The sequence below is a fragment of the Heterocephalus glaber genome, unplaced genomic scaffold, assembly GCF_053883595.1.
Source record: "Heterocephalus glaber isolate CG9 unplaced genomic scaffold, H.glaber_assembly_v1.0 deba00001504, whole genome shotgun sequence".
NCBI lineage: Eukaryota > Metazoa > Chordata > Mammalia > Rodentia > Bathyergidae > Heterocephalus > Heterocephalus glaber.
Window position 1 is genome coordinate 10,096,968 of NW_028258324.1, and position 20,394 is coordinate 10,117,361.

Genomic DNA, 20,394 nt, shown 5'->3' on the forward strand with positions numbered 1-20,394 from the left:
TCTTATAATGGCACATAGTACATGCCCATGGAACATCATTCATACCTAAAGAGGGCCCACAATCCATGAGCCAGAACAGAAAGTGGGTGCTTGCTATGTGTCTAAAGATGGATAGCCCCCTCAGATGTGCACCTTGTGCTCTCCATCCCAGAAGCTTCCCCTCTTCTTATGCATTACTTCCTGGCAGCAGACATACACACTGTACTGGGTGTGCAGTGTGAATGAGGCTCCCTGAGGACCCTCAAGCCTAGGAGGCAGGGGAGAGAGGAGGGTCCAGTCCCACGGATTCCCCCTGACTCAAGGAGTATGAATCATGGTGTCTGAGGTCATCAGTCCAAAGACGTGGAGTAAGATCCCCAGATTTACACAAGTGTTTTATGGATTCCGGACTCTGCTCTGACAACAGAAGCTAATGCACACTGCGTTGATGCCCCTGCCCTTCATGTGTCCCTGCAGCCTGGGTCGGGTTGGGGATGAGAGGGTGCCTCCACTGTATTTTTGATCTCATAGAAAGCTGAGTGAAACTGTGGGGTTTTTTTAAGCTCTGAAAAGAATACAAAGATATGAGAGAGAAGAATTTGTAAGGAACAAGGTCTTTTCTATCAAAATTATAAACAAGAGAGTGTCTCCATCTTGGACTCTACTCCACCCTAGGCAGCCCCTCCCAAACACACTAAATTATGAGAAATGCCTGCTCAGTTTAAATTCTGAGAACGCAGCTACAAACCAAAGATAGCTTATTGACAGTCAGGGACTCTGTTCCCCACATCCCCTCTTGCTCTTCCTTTCCCTCAGCAACCCTTCAGAGCCTCCCCCCACCCCTACACACACATACTTTGTTCCATTTAAACTAGCCAATTGGAAAAGCTTGTGAGCCTTCAACCCAGCCAATAAAGAAAAGGTCAACTGCTTCTCCTCTGTCATAGATAAAAGGGCCAACCCTCCTTTGTTCTGTGGGCTTGCACCCTCCTGCAGGAATAAAAACTTGCCTTATCAATACCTCTTGCCCTATGTTTGAGTGACTTCTTTTGGGCACTGACAATTTGAATCTGAGGGCTTATTTCCAACAATTTGGTCCCCAACTGGCCCCTCGGGGTGTGAGATCTCTCTGGAGGAGATGCATCCCATGGCCTTATTGCTAGTGGCCTCCAGAGTGAGGACCTGCACCCGTGGGCTTAGGACCCAATAAAGACTTCTCAAAGATGCAAAAAGGGGCCAGAGGGAGGCAAAGAGACTGTGGTGACCAGGCAACTTCGTGCATGAACCAAGGTACGAAAAGTCATGGGGGTGACTGAGTATTGGTTTGGTGGTCAGGTTATTCTGTCCCTGTCCTGGGACAACCACAGGTGAAGTCCAGACAATCTTGGGTGAGATAGGGATGGTCTCAGGTGACACTAAAGACCTCAGGTGAGGTTGGGATTTTTTTTGGTGAAATCAAAAGTAACCAACAGCAAGATATCTTGGCATATGCTGGAGATTGAGCCTTGGGCTTTGAGACAAACAGAATGAGAAATAAATGTGCCCCCTTCCCCCAGTTAGGACACTATAGGAAATTAAGGGGCTCAGAGAAAAAAGTGCCTCCAGTAGTCACCTTGGACTGATGTTAAGGATTTAGGAAGACAAACCATGGCTGAAAAACACAGAAAAAGCTTGGCTTAAAACATTTCCTATGGGGCTGGGGATTTAGCTCAGTGGTTCTGGTACCTGCCTCAAAAGTGCAAGGACCCGAGTTTGATCCCCGGTACCAAAAAAAAAAAAAAGAAAATGATTTAGGGCCAGGGATTTAGCTCAGTGGTTTCGCTGCCTGCTGGGCAAGCCCAAGGACCCGAGTTCGATCTCCGGTACCAAAAAAAACAAAAACAAAAACAAAACAAAACAAAAAAACCATTTCCTATGGACTATAAATTCTTAAACTACAATTACTGGGTTAATTTACTCTTTGCTCTCTGCTGGTTTAAGAGAAGAGTACCAATTCAAGGTTACTTGAAAGCCTGTGGGCAGCCAGTCAAATTTAAAAATGTAACAATCTGAGACCAAAGGAGAAGGAAAGAAAAAAGAGAGAGAGAAGAATATTTTAAAATCCAAGTGACCACAGCCAAGTTTGCTATAAAAAGTTTATAAAAATAGGAGAAAAAATATAAAGAAGGTTACAAGAGATATACCCTTGATATCAGAGGATTTTAGGGTAAAAGTTTTGCCCTGCTAGAATTTAAAGAGAGAGATAATGATGATACTGGAAAGTTCAAGTATGTCTAGGAAAAGCTCGTAGAGGATGCAATTTACAGAAAGAAATATGTATGTTTGCTTGTTGGTTTGGTGGAGCCTAGGATGTTCCTTCTAAAGGCTTCTTGTTGCTAAGTAAAAGGTTGGGGGCTCTATGGCCCCAACTCTCAGGTCATCAATCACCGTTTCCCAGGTCTCAGCTCTCCTCTCCATTTGACTCGGTCTTTAACACCCAAAGGAAAAATATATAACCAAAATTATAAAAAAAATTAGATCGAAAGCTTGGCTAAATAGAAAAAGGGGACAATTGAGACCCTTTTAATTTTTTCTGTTGGTTACCGAAAAGGTAGGAAGCTAGAGGGCAATGGAAACTAATGCCTCCCACCACATGGGAGAGGGGAGGGAAAACATGTAGCCTCTTCTTTCCTTGACATGTGATCTATAGTTAAATTAAAAGTTGATTTTTTTTCTCCAAAGGTGAATTGGAAAATAAAAAGACAAAACTTCAAAGCTCTTTTCTCACTCCCCCAACTCTTTCTGGTTGTTAAGTCTATAGTAAGAGGTTTTCCTCTCTTAACTCCTCACTGGTGTTAGTTTATTGCAAGAAATGTTCTGACTAGTTAATTCACAATAAACCTACAACAGATTATTATAGGTATAGCCCAATTTGGCCATATTTCAAAGAGTGCACTCTGATCTAAAAGTAATTGTGTTTTTTGTTCATTTTTTTTAACCTTAAAATGCTTTGTTTAAGCTTTTTGAGCTCATATAAATTTTCTTTTTTTTTTCCCATCTGTCTGTTTTGACCTCCCACACAAAAACCAGTTGTCTAGGTTTTTAGAAATAGGCAAAGCCACTTAAAAGGTTACAAGATGAGGGTTAAGAGACTTCAAACGTATATGAAACTTACAAATCAAAGCCTTAGAATTTGAAAACACAAAGATTATATACAATTTAAACTGTGTATGTTTCTATATTGTTCACATAGCTTAACAGTAGGCTAATTTAAATCAGTTGATAAAAATAAAGATATTTTAAAGATTGGTGACATGCTTCCAGCCAGGTTGTTAGGTAACCTAGATAACCAAGATAATGTCCAAACTTAGTTTTATAAATGCAATGTTTATTATTGTCTGTGTATAATAACTTAAGAGTTTTCTTTGGCCAAAGATAATACTTATAAATAGTTTAAAATGATAGTTGTTATGATGAGTTATCTAAAACATTTGTTAAGGTACCTAAGTGGGGATTCCTTAAACTTGAAAAACTGTTGGACAAAACTCCTCTCAGTGGTTAAAATAAAACAGCTGCGTAGACCAGAATTTGTCCAGTTTTTCCACTGATGGGTGGTTTGTCCAGTTTTCCTGGGGTCTATGGTGCCACACCCAAATAATGATTAAATAATTATTATAATACACTTAAGTTGGTTATAAATAGAAGGTTAATCTGTCTAAAGCAATAAGGTTCTAAGATTTCTATGTAGCAGTAATGCTAATTATGGCTAACTTCATAGTATATTAAATACATTTTTGTTTTCCCAAGTGTATAGATGCAAGACCGGAGAAAGACATCTTGCCATATTGATGACCTCCAAACTACAGTTGCTATGATGGACTTTTTCAGGTTTATGTTTATGTGATTGTTATATAATTGTGTTATGATAGTTTGATGTGCTTATATGCTTACACCTTATACCATCCAGACAATGTCTCTACAGTGATTTGGGATTAAACATTAATATTCTATGAAGTACATTCTACTTTACTATCACTCTGGTAACAAAAAGTGGTTAAAAGATAACAAATTAGATAAAAGTTTCTGTATGTTATTTAAGATCTTATAACTAGATAAAGACAACTGGCTAAAAGTTATTTTATACTAAGATAAAGAATCAAATGTGTTTCAGAGATAATAACAAATCTAATGGTTCTAATATAATGATGTCATCATGATTGTTACGATAATGTGTTATGTTGCCCTTAAGCTCAAATTTCCTCTATAAAACTTTGTTACTGCTATCTGCTAATATCCTGCAGGGTCTCAACTTCTAAGACAACAATGATTGGTAAAAATAACAGATCCCTGGTCATAGTGTATATTTCAAGATACTTGATGTCTAGAAAAGATAACTGATCTCCTGGGTGTTCAACAAGTGAGTCTTAGAGACCAAAGCTAAAAAGGTAACTGGGCTGAGAGGACAACCAATATTTTGGCCCTGCCCCTCCAAGGTCAACAAGGACCCAGGACATGAGTAGATCTTTTCTAAAGGATCCTACATCTTTGGTAAATCACCCAACCTCCTGATAAAGGATAACGTTAGACCTCAAGGAACAGGAATCAACCAAGGTACAGTTTAAATTTTGAGAACACAGCTACAAATCAAAGATAAATTATTGACAGTCAAGGACTCTCTTTTCCCCACAACCCCCTTGCTCTTCCTTCCCCTCAGCAACTCTTCAGATCCCCCTCACCCTGCACTGTTTAAACTAGCCAATTGGAATAGATTGTGAACCTTCTTTGGTACTGGGGATCGAACTCAGTACCTCGTGCTTGCCAGGCAGGCACTGTGCAACTGAGCTACATCCCTGGTCCTGGGAACCTGCAACCCAGACAAGGAGGAGAAGGTCAGCTGCTTCTCTGTTATGAATAAAAGGGCCAACCCTCCTTTGTCCTGTGGGCTTGCTACCTTGTGCTTGTGCCTTGCTGCAGGATTAAAAACTCTCTTTATCAAGATCTCTTGCCCTGTGTCTGAGTGCATTCTTTCTGGCACTGACAATTTAGTCTGGGAGCTTATTTCTGACAGTACCAAGGCCCTAGGTTCAGTACCCAGAACCAGAAAAGAATAGTTTTAAAAATCAGACTTTTGGCTTGAAGCAATTTCTGGATAAAATAAATTGCAGGGCATGTGGTGTTTTGCAGTATGGGAATGGGCCCCATTCAAACAGCTTCATGAATGTAAAGGCAAATTAGCAAAACTCCTAAAATTGAAAATGCTTTCCATCTGAGGACATTTAAACACAAAAACCATTTATTAAAAAAAGTAGTAGTAGTACAATAAAACAATGTATTGATTTTAATCTAAAATTTATTCAAAACCCGTACTTAAATAAGCAGGTAGGAAATATTAGGTATGTGCTTTACTTTAAGGATGATTCTGTGATTATTCTATGGCCTAATAGTACAGTTATAATAGTGTCCAACTGAGATATGTAAAAGGCATTATAATATTTTCCATTGTGAAGTATAATATGCAGAGGGATAAAAGCATAAATTATAACTCAATGAATTAAGACAAAGCAATGTACCCACCACGAGTCCAGGAAATAGGACATTATCACAATCACAGAAGTCTCCTTCACCCCACCCCCACTTACCAAACTTTTCTTCCTTTCTAGATTTAACCTCTTTTTTTTAACTTATAATGCAACAGTTTAGTTTTTCTTGTTTTTGGAATCACTGGGTATGTGTTCTTTTGTGTTTTAGTTTTTCACTCAGTGAAATGTTTGTGATGTTATGGGTACTATAGGTCATTTATAATCATTGCTGTATATGGGGTGTGTGTGTGTGTGTGTGTGTGTGTGTGTGTGTGTGTGTGTGTGTGTGTATTACCAGTTTGGGACTATGATGAATAATAATGTTCTTACGACACACATTATACATGTCCCTTGGGCACATGTGCAATGCAAAGATTTTTTCTGTGCTTGGGTGTGGAATGTCTAGGTCAGATGACATGCACATGTTCAACTTTAGTAGAAAATGCCAAAATATTTTCAAAATGATTATACAAACTTATGCTCCCACCAGCAATGCACAAGAGTTCTCATTGTTCCATATTCTTGTTGACACTTAGTAGCATCAAGCTTTTTAACTTTAGCCATTTTGGTGGGGTATTGTAGCATCATGCTGTAGTTTTAATCTTCATTTCCTTGATGATCAAGCTTAAATGCATTTAAATATATTTATTGGTCATTTGGATATCTTCTTTTGTGAAGTATCTGTTATAAGTCTTTTGCCCATTTCTCTATTACTGTATCTTTTTCTTATTCACTTGTGAAATTTAATGTACAGATTCTGCATACACATTTGTTATATAAGCTGGAAATATATTTTTCTTTTTTTTTTTTGATACTGGAAATCAAACTCAGGACCTTGCGCTTGTCAGGCAGGTGCGGTGCCACTGAGCTACATCCCCAGGCCTTATTATTATTTTGTGTGTGTGTGTGTGTGTGTGTGTGTAAATATCTTTTTTTTTTTTTATCCAGAGTGCTGTTTTCACTCTTTTTTTGGTACTGGGGATCGAACTCGGAACCTTGTGCTTGCGAGGCAGGCACTGGAACCACTGAGCTAAATCCCCGGCCCCTGTTTTCACTTTTTAAATTATGTTTTTGATGAAAGGATTTAATGTTCATATAGTTCAATTTATCAGTCTTTTTAATGGTTGATGCTGCTTGTCCACTATATAAGAAATCATTACTTCCACTTCTACCCAGGTGGTAGAAAGCTACAAGAAAATATTGGAGCCACTCCTTTATTTTTTTCCTTTTTCAGGACTGGGGCTTAACACTGAGTTCCAGAAGGAGATGAGACTGAAAATGGAAGAAAAAATATTTTAAGATATAATAGCAGAAAATTTCTCAAATATGATACAAAATAGCTCAGTGAATACCAAGAAAGCTATATATAAATATAATTACACCGAGGGACCTTGTGGTCAAACTGCTGAAAACCAAGGATAAAGAGAAAATATTAAAAGCTGTCACATGTCCCACAGAGATGAATGTCACAAACAGACAGCTAACTTCTCAGCATAAATAATGAGATCTAGAAGACAAGGACATGACATTTTTAAAGTGCTGAAAGAAAACAAATGTCAACCTGGAATTTTATAACCAGTAAAAAAAAAGTAATCTATCAAAAATAAAAGTCAAAGCCAAGGCAATTTGTCACTGTGAGAACTATAATACAAGAAATACTAAAAGAAGTTCTTTGGGCTAACAGTAAATGATTCCAGATGAAAACCTGGATCTATGGAAAGGAAGAAAGAGGGCCAAAAATGGAAAATATGCAGTAACCCAATTCTAACTTTAAAGACTTTGTAAACAGTTGACATTTCTTACACAGTTAAACAGATATGTATGGCCATCAATAAGTCAATCAACAAAACATTGACATATTCACTTAGTGGGAAACAGCAATAAAAAAGAAAAAACATGACACTAGAAATACAATTCATAAAAGGAAAAATCAACCAGTTAGACTTTATCAAAATTAAACACTTTTGTTTTATGAAAGCTCATGTGGAGAAAATGAAAATATAAACTACAGACTAGGACACCATATTTGCAAATCATGTATGTAACAAAAAACTTGTATATATTTAGAATGATACAAAAACTCTCAAAATTCAACATTTGGCTAATAATGAATGAGAAAATGGACAATAGACTTAAGCAGACATTTGACCAAGGAGGAAATAGAGATGGTAAATAAGCACATGAAAAGATACTCTATGTCATTAACTGTCAGATGCAAATTAAAAACACAAAGGTACATCACTACATACTTATCAGAACAGCTGACCTAAAAAAGAATAACCAACATCAAACACTGGCAAGAATGCAGAGAAACTGGATCAGTCATACATTGCTAGTGATAATGTAAATGGTACTGTCACTCGGGAAAATGCTTTAGCAGTTCTTTAAAAATTTAAACATGTACTGGGTGCATGTAATCCCAGATACTTGGGAGGATGAGGTAGTTGGATCAAAAGTTGGAAGCCAGTCTGGGCAACTTAGTAAGACCATATCTCAAAAGAAAAAGAAAAAAATTAAAAGGCTGAGGGGTGATGGTAAAGAGCCCCTGGGTTTTATTCCATTGGGGGGCGGAGAACAAACTACCAATACATGTAGCAGCTTGTATGACTCTCCAGTGAATTATGTTGAGTGACAGGTTACATATGTGTTTGATTCCACATGTACCTAACATTGTTGAAATGGCAACAGTTTAGAAATGCAGGAGAGATTAATGTGGTTACCAGGAGAGGGATAGCTTGGGAAGGGGCAGAAGGAAGGGAAGTGGTTGTGTTTAGAAAAGGGCCACATGAGACATTTTGTATTTTGGTACCGGGGATTGAACTTGGGACCTTGAGCTTTTGAGGCAGGCGGCGGAACCACTGAGCTGAATCCCCAGCCCCCACAGGAGTGATTTTTAAGGTGATGAAACTGTTCAGTATCACCACTGTGGTGATAAACCTACACAGGTGATAGAATTGTATAGTGCTAACTACACACACGCACACATGTACACATATACAAATGACAGCAAGTAAAGCTGGGGAAACCAGAATAAGATAGGTGGAGTGTATCAATGTAGATATTCTGGTTATGATATTATACTACTGTTTTGTAAAGTGTTACAATCAGTGGAAACCAGGCAAAGTGTACAAAGAATCCCTGCATTATTTCTCACAACTGCATGTGTCTTTACAGTAATTGCAGTAAAATTTTAAATTAAAATATTTTTGGGGCAATGGAGCAAGCATAGTGAGATGGTTAAGACAGTGTTTTCCTGTGCATGGTCACATGAGGATTTCCATGTGGGAACCAGTGAAACAGACTCTAAATTGATGCCTTCATAGAAACCAAGATGCTCTGATTGTCATAAGCTTATCCCACTTAAGAGTCTGCCTGTGGGTGCCTGGAAGAATGGAATATTCAATAGGTGGTCTTAAAGTACAAGCCTAGACTAGGTTCACTGTACAAATATGTGACTTTTAAAACTGCATATTTTGTTAAATATTTAAGGAGTAGTAAAACAGATCCCTATCTGTTTGATAGCATCAAATTGATGCTAAAATCCATTTTGCAGGAAGAAAACTAGGAATGAATTACTGGTTCATGAAACAATATGGATGGATCTCAAAAGCACTGTGGTGACAGGGCATACTTAAGATTCTACTCATATCAAGCTTTGGAACAGGAAAAATTAATCCGTAGTGAGACATTACATCAGTGGTTGTCTGGGGGCAAGGAGCATGGTGACAAGCATGGCAAGTACAGGAAGGAGTGTACAAGGGAGATGGAAACGTTCTATGTCTCAATTGGGGTAAGGTAGTCACGTAGATGTATATGCATATATCAAACAAACTGAATACTGCAAATGTGTGAGTAATTACTGCATGTAAATTAAACCCTAATATGGCTGATTGTTTTAAAAATACAAAATTTTAGTAGGATGAGTGACTTCTACATTGCTGGTGAGAAATGTCAATGGCCTATCTTTGGAAACAAACAGTTTCTTTCAAAATTAAACATATATTTACCCTGTGTTCTAGCAATTTTTACTTAGCAGTAAACATGGGTCCATAAAAGAAGACTTGTGCACAAATTTTCATAACAGTCTATTCATAATAATAAATTACAAACAACCTATGCTCATATGAATGGATAAACAGATTATGGAATATTTCCTCTAATGCAATATTACCTAAAAACAGAAGGAATGAACTACCTAGCCATACAACCACACAAATGAATCTCGGAAACATATTCTAAGCAGAAGATGACAGATACATAAGAGAATGCATTAGTTTTTCTCTTTTTCTAATTTTTATTTTTTAGTACATGTTTGCATTACACAATGATTACATTCATCATGGGGAGTTGGTACATGTACCTAACACATCTTTTTTTCATCCTCTTCCTTTCCCTCCCTCTATCTCTTGGTCCCTTTCCATTTGCAAACAATCTGATCTATCTCCTTGTTTCCTACTGAGAATGCATTGTATGATGCTATTTACATGGAAATTATAGAACACATTAAATTAGTCTACAGTGAAGTAGTACAGTGGTTGCCTGCAGAAGGAGAGGGTGGGGAGGTGGACGCAGCGTTGAATTGTAGAGGAGTATCAAGACATTCTCTGAGGGTCATAGAAATGTTCTATGGAGTTGCATGGTTGTATACATTTATTAAAACTCATTGAACAATAAGTGGACATACACTCCAAGGTTTGGTCGCCTTAGCTAAGGCTGGATTGCTGTTAACTGAGCTGGAAGCCAGGGAAAGGAGGTGAGGGAAGGAAGGTGGGAAGCCGAGCTCTGTACTGCGCTCCTTGCAGTGTCCAGCCCGCACTGCACTTTCCCTTCAAGCCCCAGAATTGACCGCCAGTTGCAACGGCACAGTCTGTGTGCTCTTGGTCATGTCCATCTTCCTTCTCAAGGAGAAGGGGCTCTGATCGTCTTGTGCACCAGCACTTTCCTTCCCGAGTGCCCCAGGCTGCGACAGGGGGCAGAGATGCGGGCTGGCCCAGCAGGCGCTCTGCCAAAACCTTTGGAGAACTGGATCAAGAAGGAGGTGGAAGCCCCTGAGCGCCTGCACCGCTGAATAGTCCAGACCAATGGTGAGCTGAGGAGACTGCAGGTGGGTGCACGTGTTCGCACCTACAGCAGGGTGGCTGCCCTGCCCATCACAGGCTGGGGCCCCCCGGGAAGCCCTGTGTGTCTGCAGGCCCTCTGGAGCCTAGTGGTCCCTTATTTTCTATATTCTTATTCCTTTTCTGATACTGGGCATTGAACCCAGGACCTTTCCACTGAGCTAAATCGCCGGGATATTTACTGATTGATTGATTGGTTGGTTGGTTGGTTGACAGAATTTCACTAAGTCTCAGAGTTGCCCAGGCTGAGCTTGAATTTTCTATTCTCCTGCCTCAGCCTCCTAGAGTGCTGGGATTACCCTCCTGTGCCACCATGCCGGGCTCATTCCTTGTTCTTTAACGTGCACATCGCACTTCTGTGCTGAATCTATAGATGAACAGACTAGTGCTTTATTCGCGGGGAAGGAGGGAAAAATCTCTAGGCCATGTCCAGTGAGCAGGTGCCAATAGGGTCCGATCCCTCTAGGGTGGCCAAAATAGGAGGCTGCGAATATGGGGTGGGCGCGGGGAGGCCGGGTCGTCAGAGGGGCGCTAGGTGGGTTTGGGGGTCCCCAGTCCAGCGAGCGGTCTGGCTATCCTGGATCCCTTGGCTGGGCGTTCGTGGTGTCTCCGCGGATCGCAGTGCCAGGCAGCGCCCTCTGGTGGCGGCTGCGACTCCAGGACCCCCGGAGGCCCCGTCCATCCGGCGGGCTCCGGGTCCTCTGTAAACCTTTGTGCCCGCGCCGCCTGCCGGCTGGGTCTCCAAACCCTAAGCGGAAGCTGGGACCTGGACTTAGCCAGCGGCGCCCCTTTTCCCTCCTCTGCCGAATGGCGAGGTAATTGAATGTCATCGGGTTGTCGTGGATTCAAGGAGCAGATGATGTAGGTAAAACACTTAGGATGGCCCATTCCGAGCTTCCACCGCCCTCGGCTTCGGGACTGTTCTTGAATTTTCATGTGTCTGGAGAAGCGTCCCGGTCAAAGGGGAACCTGTGAAAACTGCCTCTGTCCTCTCCGGGGAGAGCTCCTGGCTCATTCAGAACCCACCTCTTGTCAGCTAGCGGTCGTGAAGTGTGAGGGAGGGAGAGGAGAAGGAAGGTTTCAACAAGTATTGTGCAAACTGGGACCTCTAAAGGCATTTTTTATGGACTTGGAGTGTGGACGGATTTAAAGGATGCCTGAACCATGACCCCTTGAGCAAAGAGGAGAAGGGGCGTTAGTAACCATGGGGACCTGAAGGGAAGACTTTTAAAGGTAGTTGCCTCACTCTGCCCTGAATCTGAGCCTTCCTGACTCTCAGCTCCATGCCTGGGATTCTAGCACCCAGCTGGAGAGGTGGAAGGTGGGACCAGAAGGGAGGGAGAGGGTAGAACCATTTTGGCACCAGGGACCAATTTTGTGGAAAACAATTTTTCTACAGATGTGGTTGTGGTAGTGGGGGAATAATTCAATGGAGCCCACAATCTACCAATTCGAGTGATGGGGCATGGCTGTAAATACAGACAAACTTTCGCGTGCTGCTCCTTCTGCTATGTGACCTGGTTCCTATCATGGCCACAGCTTTGAGCCTGGACCTGAGCCCTCTCCTGGCCTTACTGCTGCTGTTCTTCATGTGTCCTGGACCATGACCTCTCAGAATGTGCACAGGTGTTCCTGCCTCCTTACCTTTGTCCACACCTTTGGTTGTTCCCTCTGCCTGGAAAATCTTCTCCTGTACCTTTGACTCTCTTGAAACCCAGCCCAAGTCCCTTCTCTGATCTCTGAAGTGAATGAGCTCACAGCACCTGTACTTTGCCCTGTGTTAAATTTTTATTCTTGAAGTATAAACCCTGCAAGTTCAGGGACAAGTGCTTGTCATTTCGTCCTTGCACACATGGGGAGCTAAATGAAGAAAGGGGAAGCATGAGTGATGGTTGGAGGGGGCCTCATCCTCTCCATTCCAGGTGGGACAGTCACATGGGCCTCACAGGGGTGGGGAAACTCTTGGTGTGAGCCTTCCACTGGGGATCAGCTCATCATCTGTTCCCTGTCAGGGACCTTGGTCAGTCTGCTGTCCTTCCTTGGACCCTTTGGCTTCTCATGCTTTGGCCCAGTAAACCTCTTTCCCCTGAAGAGAGCCCTTTCCTGGCCCTGCTTCTCTCTCAGACATTGCTCCATCTCTGCCTACTGGGGGCCAATCTTCTCACCTGCCTCCCTTCCCTCTGCAGATGGCCTGGACCTTGCCTGGGTATCATCTCCTCAATTTTTTGGACCCACTATAGATGCCTCTCCACTGGGACACTTCCTCCTTTCCTACCAGCCTGACAAACCTGTGAGCAGCAGTGTCCATGTGGATTGCTCCCCAAGGTAGAGGATTCTAGTGCTCATCCACAGCTGTAGCTCTGGAGAGTCACCCAGACCTGCCATGGAGTTTGTGAGAGCGAAAGGTACACTTGTTGTGGGGGTGTAGCTCTGTGCCAGAGCACTTACATGGTGTGTGCCACATCCCTGGGTTTCATCCGAGAGAGTGTGAGAGAGAGAGAGAGAGAGGGAGAGAGAGAGAGAGATTGATTGTGTCCCATGACTGAGATTGGTGAGGTTTGTTACCAAAGCATAGCTGAGTCTCTCTTGATTTACTGATTAGAGCTGTTTTTTAAATGAACTGGGAGCCTAGTAAACTGTAAAGACCTGTGCATATTTTATTATTATTGTTATCAAGGTGGAGCAGGTGCCTAGGGAGGCAGGGACTCCAAGATGGTGTAGAACTCTGTATAGTGTGGCCATGCGGCTGGGCTGGAATAGGGGTGGAGAAGGGATGAATGAGCAGGGTGTGCCATGGGAGAAAGGCTTTCTTTCATTTATGTTTTGCCAAGGGCTTGCCTAGGACCTGTTTACATACTTAATCTTTGATGAAAGGATATAATGAATGTAGCACTATTGGCAGTAGATGGACATTTCTCCTAGGTATTTAATTCCTCCAAGGTTGAGAAAGGCTCTCTCTCTCTCTCTCTCTCTCTCTCTCTCTCTCTCTCTCTGCCACTGTCAATCTGTCTGGGAATCTGTAATATAATATTTTAATACCACTTTGATACTAAATGAATTCAGGTGCCAGCTTAACTATATCTTTCCATCGTTGAAAACAGTTGAAGAAAATCACAGTATGGCTTTGTTTCTTAAGCAAGAATCTGCTAACCAGTCACCAGATGGGGGTGTTACCTCAAAGGTCTGTCTGTGTGTAGAGTTCTTAAGGCCTTTTCTTCTCACAACTGTTTCCTGTTTGTCCATTTTCTCCATGAGTCTCTAATTCATAGTGCTATAGGGCTAAATGGGCCTACAATGAATAGCTGTGATGCTCTGTGCTGGTTGAATAGAAGGTGGGTAACTGCAATATAACCTGGTTTTCCCCATCTCTGTTACCCATCCTACATTGCCCTAAGGAGATTTTTCAGCTCTCTCCCACAGGCCAGTGAACTTCAGTGGGAGAAGAGGGGGGTACCCACTATATAAGTACCCCCACTAAATTCAGAATGACTAAGTAGGGAACATGGGGTTGTATCAGGCAGAGAGATCTGGGCAGCCTGTTCTGAGTGCAAGCTTGGCAAGTTATTGTTTGTGTGAAGCTGACCACAATAATTTCTTTCTTGATTTCAGATTCCTCATTTTTTTAAGACCTAAAACCAGTCTGGCCACCATCATGGGGCTGTAGTGGGGCTCCTTCTAAAGGGCTTTGGGCCGAAGGGTAATTGATGGCAATATGATGTTTGGTTCTCACTGTATTTTCTCCCTCTTATTCCAAGAAGGGTCAGAGAAGGACAGAGTAGAATTCCTGCAGATCCTTCCTTTCCTGACTCTTTTGTTCATCGCCTGTGGGGCTGGACTGTGCAGGGAAATGGTGTGGTGCAGAGGAGTGGGCTTCCTAGGACTGGATCCGGGTGACTCGAATGGGAAGAGGGGAGAGCTGTGGGTGTGCCTGAGGAGATGAATTTAACCTCTGCTGGGTTTCCAGGCTCAGTGGAGAAGCAGGGCCACTAGCACTAGGGGGCCTCAGTCTGGGAAAGGATCAAAGACTCTCAATGAGCTTCAAAGCACAGGCATCCAAGGACCTTGGGATGGCTCTGGGAGCCAGTCCTAAGGATATATGATGTTGAATTTCCAGCCGCTCAGCAGGATGGGGGCTTGACACCAGCTTTAACTGACTGAAAGAGACAACTGTGACATTTCCTGCACATCCACGCTTGTGGAATGTGCATTTCTCTCTCAGTGCTGATAAGAACCTAGTGGGACTGTGAGCTCTTGGCTTGTTTTTCATGCCTTTGCACTCCTGGCTGCAACCACCCAGGAAATCATACTCTCAGGCAGGCATCCCTTCACCCTGTCATCCTTCACTCACAGTGGAATTTACCAAAGGCCTCTCAGTCGATACACTTCTCCTCAGTAGCTGGGTCAAGCTGGGCTTGCCCAAGGCTCTGCTGCACTGCTGACTCACGACGTGGGGTTTGAGGACCACCCATAGCCTCATGTGAGGGCCAGTTAAAAGTGCCATTTCTGGGTCTCCTTCCCAGTTACAGAAATGGACTCTTGGCCTTAATGTACAGAATCCACATTGTAGCAGCATCCTCTGTGAGCATCCTATACTCAAGGAAGTTCTTTTTTCCTAAGAGAAATAAAAGTGACACCATTATATATTCCCTGCTGGTATTAGAGAAAAGATTTCCTGGGGGGGTAGTAAGACATCAATTGTGATTATGATATGAATTCAGCTTTGTGTCATGGACAGTTGTTCATGTTCAGTTCTTCTAGATATATCCTGAGAGCCCAGCAGCATGGATCTTTGACAGTAACCTGAAGAATTTCTCTGAAGGAACAAGATGTGCCTGGTGCCTGTTTAGCACCAAGTTGACAGGTTGAGAGTCACGTGATCTAAGGCCTCTGAGAGCTGTGGCATGGGTATTTCCTCTGTCTAGAAGGTTCTGTCTAAGATGAAGAGTAGGCATATATGCCCTTGTTCCCCACTTTAGAGAGAAAGCATTGTATCGTCTCCATTCATAGAAGGAGTTTTTGTTGGAAGTATGGAGTACATGTCTTTGATCTGTTGAGAAGGTTCTGTTCTACTTCTAGTCTCCTGATAGCTTTTACCATGCACAGCTGTAGAATTTAGTCCAATACTCTTTCTCCAACTAGTGACAGGATCATATGGCTTTTTCCTTTCCTCTGTTAAAATGATTACTTTTGGGGGTGGATCTTCCAATGCTGAACTAACACTGCCATCCCTATAACAAAACCACTTTCTACATCCTGCCAGATCTGACTTCTAATAGTTTGTTTTGTTAAACAAATTTCTATCTATGTTCATACTTTTTTCTTCTATTATCTTTATCCAATTTTAGGATTAGCATAATGTTGAGTTCCTAAAATGAGGGGAGAAGTGTTCCTTCTTTTTTCTGCTTTAATTGTTTGATATAATTTATCAGTTAAAATGTTTATGAGCCTGCTGTTGTCATATAGGTAGGTTTTCAAGCTAGGAATATACTTTCTTGAATAGGTGCTATTCAAATTTTATATTTCCTCCAGAGTTAGTTTCATGAATTTGTCTTCTAAGTTACTTCTTAGAAGTTGTCAAATTTATTTCAAAAAAGATTTTTGTAATATGCTTTCTATATCCTTTTAAATTCTGTAAAATCTGTGGTAATGTCTCCTAGATCTTAATATTGTAATTTAAAAATGTATAACTGATATTGTGTAACAGGAAGAAAAGGTCTAAAAGAGCAGGGGAATTGGGAGGGGTAGGGGAAGGAAAAAAGGGAAAGGAAAAACTATGAGAAGAGGAAAAAAATGGAAACAAGGTCTTTGCAAATAGGGAAGGGTAGAGGGGGTGAAGGGAGGGCAAGGGAAGGGGAAAAAAATAAGAACCAAGAAACTCATGTAATGGTACAAGATCCCAATGATGAAAGTAACTGTATTGTATACCTAAAATGTACCAATGAAGTTAATGGGGGGAAAAAAAATAAGAGAGAGAAGGTTCTGTCTACTCTCTGGTAGATGTATGTAACAGCATAAATTCATGACCAAGTTATATCAGTAGCACAATTATAATATATTAATAACAATATAATAGAATAAAGGTTTTGGAGGGCAACCATGTTTCCAGAACCTGCAAGTTGGCATTCGTTATTCATGAGCTCAGTGGAAGTCAGTGCCTTCAGGATTTGGTTAAATTGCATTAAGAAAGACCAAGGTTAGTCTTCCAAAAGGAGTGGCGCTCGAGGGTCATGCACTGCAGGGACCAAGCCCAGCTGCTCCAGTGGACACGGTGAGCCAGGTTTCTGTTTCACAAAGGAGTCAGTCTGGTGGGGCCACAGATAGTCAGGTCAGGATCCTTTTTGCCAGTTTTTGGATACTTGTGCTTGAAAAGCATGAGTCGTCCCCTGCCCCTCACTGTCCGCACTGCCCACCAAGCACACTCTGGGAGCCCTCGTGTCAGTGGAGGGAGGTAAGGTAAAATATGAGGGAAGCTCTCTGGAGAACCACATACTAGCATGGCTGAGCACAAAGGTGGTCTCCAGTAAGTAGAACTGCTGCTGATGAAAGGCATCTTGGTGGCTTCTAGCTCTGAATCTTTATCACATAACTGCAGTGTCTCCTAGCACCGACCCACAGAGGGTGCCCACCTCTCTGGAGGCAACAAGAAGAGGCTGAGAAAATGTTGATGAATGCAGTGTGTTTGAAACTAGGAAAGTCAGACTCGCCGACCTCTGTCTAGTGTGTTATCCAGGTAGTCACAGCTGAAACCTCTCTGCTTCATTGTGTGTCTGGGTGGTATCTCAGACCACCTCTCTTCAGCCCTCTGGATACAAGCTGGACTAGACATGCGAGACCACGTGAAGCTGCTTCCTCTGGTCTCAAGGAAATGTAGGGAGGGCCTTCCCATGGCTCTGAGATGAAGGGGTCTCGTTTCCATTGTGAGGGTGAGAGATTGGGCATCACGTCATTTCACAGGTCTTCTTGGGTCTTCACTGTATGGGGCTTTCTCAGCCTGACATGTAGCCCCAGGAAGAGGAAGGGACACACATGCAAGTTTAAGGACAGAAAGGTCTTAGGTTCACAGTGTTAGCATTTGGATGACCCATCTCAGGGTTTTTCAGTTCCTGCTCTGGTGCCAGAGTCTGGGTAACAGAAAAGGGGCTGTACTTCTGATTCTGCAGCTTCCAAGAGGCTTCTGGGGTGCAGGAAAGGAGGATCTGAGGGCAAAGGGAGCCAGTTCCTCCTGAATTCCATGCTGTATGAATGCAGATGCAGCAGGGACTATGGCTGGCTTCTTCTTCCCGGAGCCCAGCTCTGGCTATTAATGACTCAGCTGTTCCCTTCCTCCTTTTAACTCTGTTCTCTGCAGGATGTGGGCAGACAGGGGAGCCTGGCTGCCTGGCAAGCAGGGCACATCCTTTTTTTCTTACTCCATTTAACTCCCACCCCCAGGGTTGGTCAGGGTCAAGGGCTGCCTTCATGAGCATCCTTGTTGGAGGCCCGGGCAGTAAGGAGAGCTTGGGCATATGGGGGCCCCTTCCAAGAAGCCAAGGAAGACTAGGCCCTCCAGCTGTGAGCCCACTTAATTCAGGTAGGCACCAGACCTCAGGAGCCATAGGGAGACTTTGGCAAGAGGAGGCAGGAGAGGCAAATGGTGATTGGGGTTTTCTTTCTTATTTAAAAAACAAAAAGAAAGAGACATGTTAACATTAGTGGATACAGACAAGTGAGGAGTAGGCAGGGTCCACTTTGGAGCAAGGTGATGGCCTGGGTGAGGGTCAGATGAGGTCCATAGCCTTCTCTTGCACATTATATTCTCTGTTCTTCTTCACCTTCCAGCTGATGAAGAAAAGCAGGAGTATGCCCAGTGCCTTGTAGCCCATCTGTAGGCCCAGGTACCTGTGGAGTGGAAGAAACACATGTGGTGAGGGACAGGGTCCCTGGAGCCCACTTCAGAGGATCAGGCTATCAGCAAGAGGAGCATCATTCTCACAGTGGCCCAGGGAATGTGTCTGTCATAACTTAGGTAAGAATCGGTCACTACCCAAGCGGGGATCATTTTCTTCACTCTTTTGACTTGGAAGGATATACATCTCACAAGAAGTGGGCCAGGAGCAAACATGGGACTGCAGTGCTCCTCAGCTCCCCACTGGCATACCCAGAGCATGAGAGGTGACACAGCCACCCCAGCCAGCCTTGGAGGGGCCTGTTCCCTCAGCAGAGGAGGAGGGAGCATCTTTTTGTTGCCCTACCACTTGGTCTGGCTCCTGGCCTGCTTGGCCAGTCCCACAGTGTTTCCAGCCCCACACAGCCTGCTCAAACCCACCTTCCCTGCAGTTTCTGGTTTGTGCGATGATAGCAGCAGGTAAGGTGGCAGTGCGTGTGTGTGTAGAGGGGGTAGAACTCGGTGGGCTACAGCTGGCCTTGGCTCACTGAGGCAGGTTGGGTCCCCCTGGCCTGGGCTCCTGCAGGAGCTAGGGTGGGGCCCCTCTGTTTGAATAATAGGAGGCTGGCCTGGTATTTCTCCACATCACACCTGGTGTCCCTCAGACTCCAGCAGCCACCCCTTTCCCTTTCACTGCTTCTGCTGCTGCTCCTCCCCAGGGTCTGTGGGACTAGTACAGGAGGGAACCATCTCCGTGCCTGGGTGACTCCCTGTGGGCTCTGAAATGCTTGTCACGGTGGCTCCTGGCACTATCCATGGCAGGCCTGAAGAGATGGTCCCTCAGGTCCTCTCCCGTCAGCAGCCCCCACCATAGCTACTGAGCATATGGCTATTATCTGCTTGGGCTCAGAGCCTGGGACCCTTACCTGTCCCGGAGAGCATCATTGTCATAGTAGATGCAGGCCCCTCGCCTCCCTGAGCACTGTGAATTCCACCGGATGCAGGAGTAGTCGATGATGAGGCCATAGAGGGCTGGAGATGGCAGCCAGGCTGGAAGCAGCAGAGAAGAAATTTCTGAGAGCCTGGGTCATGGGGAACTGCAGGCAGACACCCCCCCCCCCCACACACACACAGGACCTTGCCCTGTTCCCACGCAAGAGGATGGCTTTGCCCTGCCCTTGGAATCATGCTGACTTGAGAAAGCAGAATAGCTGCCAGTGAAATCTGAATTTCTCTTTTACCAGAAGGCTTAGGAGATAAAAGGGACCTCGGCCATCTTTTCAGGGCAGGATGAGTCACACAGTTACCTTGATGCCAGCTCAGACACACAGCAGTTCTCATGCTGAGGCTGGCCCCAGCGAAGGCATCACTTCCTGTCCTCACAGGGCCCTGAGGACAGGTCTGCCACCACAACAAGGGAATGTTGAGCTTGGCCATGGGACTCAGGGCTGCACTCTGCACCCTGGCTTATGGAAGTTCGAATTGCTTGTCTGTTCTCCATCTCATACTACCCTGCTGGGTTAAACAACACCCTCTGAAGATACCCCTATCTATCAGAGCTATCAGAGGCTCTGCCCTTGCCCCCTGAATGTCCCAGCAGCTGAATGGTATGACCTGGTCCAGCAGGCTCTGTGCCTTACTGGCAGTGACATACTGGGAGCTCCTACTCTGTGTCACTAGCTAAGTTCTAGGCAGTCACTGGGCCGAGGTTGGGCTGGTCCAGGATTCACACTGAACATGGGTCTTTTCATTCTGAAACCACAGTTCTGAGAACAGCTTCCCAAACTATTTAGGGCCCTGTGAGTTGCTTCTTCTGGAGGAAAGAAAGATGCAATGCATTGCACTTATAGCCCTATCCCTGAGCTGGCAGCTTCTA

At 43.7% G+C, this 20,394-nt stretch overlaps 1 protein-coding gene across 2 annotated transcripts in view; it reads right to left on the reverse strand.

Annotated features, from left to right (window-relative positions):
- Window positions 1–16,682: 16,682 nt before the first annotated feature.
- The window catches only part of Slco2a1 (solute carrier organic anion transporter family member 2A1), an 81,407-nt gene continuing 77,695 nt past the window's right edge, over window positions 16,683–20,394 (reverse strand). For both annotated transcript variants that reach the window (XM_004834261.4, XM_087186169.1), the window contains 2 exons: window positions 19,445–19,568; window positions 16,683–18,532 (listed from right to left, as the gene is read on the reverse strand). In XM_004834261.4, coding sequence (XP_004834318.1) covers window positions 18,412–18,532; window positions 19,445–19,568 — 245 coding nt within the window. In that variant the 3' untranslated portion in view covers window positions 16,683–18,411. The remainder of the gene's footprint in view (window positions 18,533–19,444; window positions 19,569–20,394) is intronic.